General features: G+C 43.0%; 1 protein-coding gene across 2 annotated transcripts in view; it reads right to left on the bottom strand.

The window, feature by feature from the left end:
- Positions 1 to 1,863: 1,863 nt before the first annotated feature.
- LRSAM1 (leucine rich repeat and sterile alpha motif containing 1) overlaps positions 1,864 to 6,295 on the bottom strand; it is a 46,384-nt gene continuing 41,952 nt past the window's right edge. For both annotated transcript variants that reach the window (XM_018559366.1, XM_018559367.1), the window contains 3 exons: positions 6,181 to 6,253; positions 4,865 to 4,998; positions 1,864 to 2,158 (listed from right to left, as the gene is read on the bottom strand). In XM_018559366.1, coding sequence (XP_018414868.1) covers positions 2,033 to 2,158; positions 4,865 to 4,998; positions 6,181 to 6,253 — 333 coding nt within the window. In that variant the 3' untranslated portion in view covers positions 1,864 to 2,032. The remainder of the gene's footprint in view (positions 2,159 to 4,864; positions 4,999 to 6,180; positions 6,254 to 6,295) is intronic.

The raw sequence follows: 6,295 nt of genomic DNA, 5'->3' as shown, positions 1-6,295 counted from the left end.
AGTGTGCAGACTGGAATTTCAGATCCAGGTCCATGACTCATGTTATTGATGGAAGAGGGTCACTGCGACCGCCAGGTAATTCGCATTTTCAGACGGTCAGCAGTGGCTGCCCATTTCTCACACGACAGCTTTTTATTTGAAGCTAGAGCTCCCGCTCCAACATTGGATAGCCACTAATAACAGCACTGTAACATCTGATTGGTGGGGCAGGGGGACATAGGTCCACCCACGAGGAGAATTCCCACTTTCCTGCTAAAAGGAACTACTTATGTACGATGGACTAAGGTAACGGAGTTTTGTGTTCCTGGTTCATGCCGAGGAAGAGCTGCTACATCCAGAGGCTAACAGTCAATATTTCCTTTCTAGACACCATAGGAGGTTGGTTTGTATCATAGCTACGAGATTATTGAAAAACTGCAACTCTTTCCATTGTACATCCGACTCGCACTTAGTGGAGGTCTCCCACAGAGCTTCTCTCGTTACCGTTACACTTCTAATGTCTCTCACCTGTCACCCATTCCTGGAAAATGTACCAGCCAGTTAATGATTTGCGTGGTGTGTGAGAAGAGAGCCGTGCTGGAACTTCACTTTCCTGTCTTATCTGTAAATGGTAGAATGCTGAATTCCATGGCATGGGTACCTGCTGGGGCCAAAAGAGGCACACAGACATGTGTCTTCTGCTGCCCCACTTCCCCCTCCTGGGTATCTAGAGCCCTATTAGCAGGGCATTCGTCTACCATCCAGATACTTCTAGAGGCGGAGCTTGTAAGGTCACTTGCCAACTGTATATCATCCATATATTCCTATGGACAATCCTCACTATGGTGTGTGATTATTTGTGTCATGCCCTCCTGCATGGAGGAATACCCCAGCTCCACCTATTAAAGCTGTGCTGCTGGTGGGAAGAGATCCCAACACAAAAAGAAAAAATAGAATCTCAGACCTTCCAACCAAAAGAGATTGAAGTCGGGCAAATCTTTTAACGGTTCATCTCCCAAGACCAGAGTTGCAATTTTACAGTTCCCCTGCAGCGCTACCTGCTGGTCCAATTCAGTAGTGCACCACCATCATACACCACTGCTTATCATTAGTCAGTCTTCAGCAGGCCAAGGGCTGTAGTAACAGCAGGGCAGGGGCCAACATATCCGGAAAAAGAAACCAGGGGATTCATTTTTACCTGTTGGCGGCTCCCTATGGATGGACGGGTGGCTTGCTCAGGAGAGTTGGCTCAGTGAACAAAATGGCTGCTCTGGAAGCTCTAATACACATACAGGCAGAGGCCTATGATGCCAGCCTGCAGCAGCTGTGGGCCACTCTGCAGCACCATACACTGAATAAATAAAACTTTATATATATATTTACAGTAACATAAGAATGAGATAACATATAATAAAACAACACAACTCCCTCACATACCAAAAAATATTCCCACTTTGGCTCTCCATACAAAGCAACTAGGATATAGGTAAAGTACTGCGCTGGGTAATATTGGCCAGCAACTATTCACATTTTTCCTCTCAAGGTTAGAAAGTAACAGCATGAATTTGATTGGCTGCTTTCGGCGATGTAATGCCCTTTAGGGGCACACCTCCTGTGTTCATTATGAGAGGCTCCCACCGTTCCTGCCGTATTTTTATTTTATATTATGTAAGGAGGAGCTTTTACACACAAAGGTGGGCAAAAACAAATAAAACTACCCCGAGGACAGGAACAGAGGCTTGGAAATATGGCAGGGAGTCTCCAAGATCATACAAGAAGAAAGGGTCTGACTTGTGGGAGGTCTGACCCTTTACGTCACACACAAAAGACTCAGCAGAAGTGCGAGAAATGTGCATCTCAGCAATACAGCAGATGTCCACTGGGGGCAAGTAATGATGGGATTGGTGGTTGTACACAGTACTGGTCTATATCATCTATAATTCACACAGTAAGCAGGAAATATCACAGATTAATACTCAGCAGCTCCAAATTTCTCCTTCATGGCTTTCACATCCAGCAGCCGTGACTACCTCAGCCTCCCCTCAGTCTTCTCTTAGGTGCTGTGGTAGATCCGGATGCGCTGGGCAATATTGCTTCGGCACAGTGGGCAGGCCTGCAGGGCATCTCCGCAGCTGGAGCAGCAACAAACGTGCCCGCAGGGAATGAATATCGACTGAGCCTGAAATATGAACATCATTCATAGCATTACAAACGATGCATTGCACTCAGGGAACAATTGTGCGGGAATGGTGCGTGTAATCTTTCGCCCCATGTGCTCCAAGATGGAGACTCTCATAGTTTAGAGTAAGGACCCCACTATATGGAGGTGCCTTGACGTGGCTGTGCGGCTTTCACATTTTCTGCAGAAGACCTGTATCTAAACCTCTGCTTTTAACCTTAGTGGTTAGACAAGTTTTTTTTACATGCTGGCTGGTGAGTGTGCTGGAAACTTTTTGCTGTTTTGGTGCTTGTACAAGTCACGGATTCATTTGGGCTCATTTCAAATCCAACTCCTTTCATATCTTTTTTTTTTATTATTTGGATAAAGTAGGGAAGGGTCAAAAGAGTCAGTTTAATGTTTTGAAATATTGGCTTACCAGCATCGAGTTAAAGAATTTAAATTTGATATGATTTGGGGTAAATGGTTGGATCGGGGGCCCGTTAGGGGTACATATGTGTCGTGAATGTTTCATTAGGATCCCTTCCCTATACATATATCTTTCATTTTTGTTTTTTTCTCTCTCTTTTCGGTTCCATTGGTTGTAAAAAGCTATAGTAAAAATAAAAATGAAATGATCTAGGGGAGTGGGGACGAGGGAGAGGGGAGAGAGTGGAAGAGGTGAGGGGTGGTGCGATTTTGTTGACCACTTGCGATTTGTGGTACTTACATTATGAACACTTATGGATGTAAATGTTACACAGAGAATTTTTGAATTTGTATTACTTTTATGGATTATCTCCTTGGGAAATGTATTTATGATTAAAATACGATTTAAAATGATTTGTTTTTTAGTGATGAATTAGTTCACTTCATCATGTATTTTTGGCCTGGGCGTATGTTATTAATAATGATGTATTCCTAGGAGGATGGTTACTCACTGATGTGTAGCCGTATTTTCTCAGTGATTAGCACTTTGTACGGTTATAAATGACATTTATTTGTTATATATTTATAGCTTTATGATCCACTAATTGTTGATGAATTGTTGATGACATATATATATATATATATATAATGATTGCATTGTCATTCTCCCTTTCCTCTCCTTTTTATAATTGTTTTGTGTGTGTTTTGTCATGGTTGTGTGGATTTTAATGGGTAGTTTTGGTTATCCTATGTTGTGTTTTTTTTTTACATATGATTGTTTGTAAATAAAAAAAAGAGCTTAATAAAGTTTATTTGATTTAAAAAAAAAAACTGCAGTCAGGTTTTGAAAGCTCCCTAATTGTAATTCTTCTGTGAGATTGTAAATGTTGTCTGTGCACCTGTTCTTGAGATTTCCCCTCACTTCCTGTTTTGTCCAACAACTGTCTTCTGAACAGGAAGCAAGGATAAATCTCCCTAATGAGGACACTGATGAGAATAAAATCCTGACAGAGGTTTTAAACCCTGTATGTTGTTGGTGTCCCCATTGTTGGGGTTTTCTCTCATTTCCTGTTCTATTTGAGGAAAGAACACGGACATAAATAACCCTTCCCTATTCCATTCAAAACGAATTAAAAGGTTTTGCTGGAGTTGGGTTTTAATATAACAAAGTGCAACACGTGATATGCAGTAAACTCAGATCAACCCATCACAGTTGTTCTTTCTCTGATGTCAGAATACTGAGATCTGATTGGCTGAGAGGGATTTGTGCACTGAGCATTAGTATCGGTTTAGGTCACATTCACACCTCTGCATAAAAATGAAGCATTTTCAAAGCCTAGCCATCTCTGCTATTAAAGCGGACCTGTAGTCAACAGAACACAGTACAGCTCTCTTTACCACATTACCTCTTCACAAAAGAAAAAAAAAGCAAGTAGTTACGTGAAAAAGACAACGTGACTAAATCCTAAGACGTGATCACATGACTGGGAGCCGTGGAAGCCCACCACCACTTTCCTCAGAAAAGGCAATCTGCCGCCCCTATTATGTGTTTAAGACAGAACTCCAGGAACTTCCTAGCCTTGGAGTGGGGCTATCCCTGCACTGTAAGGGTTAACTGCTTCTTTGTCTAGGCGGCTCAAATAAAGCAGATATACTCACCCACCTGAGCCTCGGTCCCGCTATAGAATGTCCCTCAGCATCCTCATGTCTCATGCAAGTCAATATGACGCCAGCGGTTCTTAGACCGCCGGAGCCCAAGGAAGAAAATGTTCATTAGAGCTAATGGCAGACATGACTATAGTACACCAAAGACTCTATACCATGCAGAAGCAGCTTTTCAATTTATTCTGCGAGCTGAGTATTTTTTTTATAGTTTAAATGCAATTGTGTGCATATGTGCCTGGCAGCTAGCGCTATGGGGATGCCATAAAGTGTTTGTTTTCATAGAAAAGAATTTTATTTGGAACTAGGTTGCAGTGGAGCTATGCTATTTGTCTTGTTTAGGTACACACAGTAAGTAGTGGAGTTCGCCTTTGAAAAGCACCTGTACTCTAACATACAACAATGCTGTACAGGAGAGTAGGGATAGTATATGGCGTGCTTCCTCCTTCCAAGGACTCCGACAAAAAAAACAAAAAAACGGTGGAGCACTATGCAGGTCAGTATCAGCGAATGGGAGGTGGGCTTCCAAGAGGACCGATCACTTTTGCTCTACATGAGACATTTTCACAAACAGAAATTCTATGATTCTACTATTGCAATGATATCAGAACTGAATCCTGTCTCTTCAAGACCTACCTCTTGCTCCATGCAGACTACACACTCTGAGTTGCTGCTGGCCACATCAGGTAAAAGCTCAGTAGGTGCTGTTGGGCTTACTCCGCTGGCGGCTGGACTGCTAGGCTCTGGAGTAGGTGTCTTTTTCCCCACTTCTGCTATCATCAGAACACAGCTCGTATTAAAAAAGTATGATATACAAACAGGAGGTAAAGCAAATAAGCACTAAATGTATATATCAGAACAAAGTCAAGCAATTAGCAAACCTAAAATATGGATCCTCTTTAGAGTGAACCTTTTGTTTGCCTATAAAGCACAAAGTAAGAGGTACACACGGCCTTCCTCGCCACTCCATTCAGAGCGAATTTCCCAGCACTTATTTCTTTGGGTGAGCCGTGAGCCACTCCCCTTCTTTCACATAACAGTGCTAGGTGCCTCCTGGCTGGCTCAGCACTGTCACATGACGCTAAGGTATAAGTCCATAGCCCTGTCTAAGCCTTGACAAATAAGTTCAGAGCTTGCACAGGACTTGGTTTTTCTGGTTCCGGCTGCATTATGAAGGAGAGAAGGAAGGGGTATTAGAATCTGGCTGCAGGCATGCAAAGTAATGGCATGGCAGCCATGCACTGTCTATCCAGTGCATGAATGGCCCTGTTTACATCAGCAGCCATTGGGAGGTGACTGTATTGCTTAGCTGCAGCGGAGAGAAGTCGAGTCACCAATGTAGCTGTGCTGTTTGGCAGGTTCGTACATTTCTGGACTGGCAGGATGAAATTGCAAACTCTGTGGTAGGTAAAACTACTCCCATGTATTCATTTTTAGTGTTTATTAGCTGTTTGTCTGAAGTTTAGCTTCTTCAAGAAGTAGCACACTCAGTTTAGTGATGTCAGATCCACCGGAGAGTACACAAAGGTCTGAGCAATGACCAACTATCAAAGTGATCCACCAGAGCAACCATTTACAGCCAGGGTTCCTCCAAAGGTTGCGTGTGGTTCTCTGAGCTGCGACATTTTATACTGCTGGCATGGATCCAGGGCCAACACCACTTGGCACAGCCAGCTGCATGCCACCAATGATCTTTTTCGCTGTCTCTAAGGGTGGCATTCTAACCATCACTGTGGTTGGGGTGGGGGTGTTGGCTGAGTTGGCTGAGTTCACACAAAGGTCTGAGCAATGACAAACAATAAAAGTGAGTCACCCAGATGACAGATGGAATTTTATATCAAATGTATCTGGTAACAATGTTATGGTTTGCTCATATGCAACACAGACTTGCACTACAGACCCAGTTTGTCTATGATTACATTGCTTTATGTTTGCTGTAGAGAAGACATTACCCTTTCTGTGTCTGCGAATCTGCTGGGCTCGTTCAATGATGGAAATCTGCAGGCCAACTTCTTCCACTCCAATCTGCAATCAAAACAGAATCTAATTTTTTTGTGCACATTTTCT

This window comes from Nanorana parkeri, unplaced genomic scaffold (genome assembly GCF_000935625.1).
Source record: "Nanorana parkeri isolate BGI_ZX_2015 unplaced genomic scaffold, ASM93562v1 scaffold389, whole genome shotgun sequence".
In the NCBI taxonomy this organism is placed as follows: Eukaryota; Metazoa; Chordata; class Amphibia; order Anura; family Dicroglossidae; genus Nanorana; species Nanorana parkeri.
The sequence above is the reverse complement of the archived record's forward strand: the minus strand, read 5'-3'. Positions and strand labels throughout refer to the sequence as shown.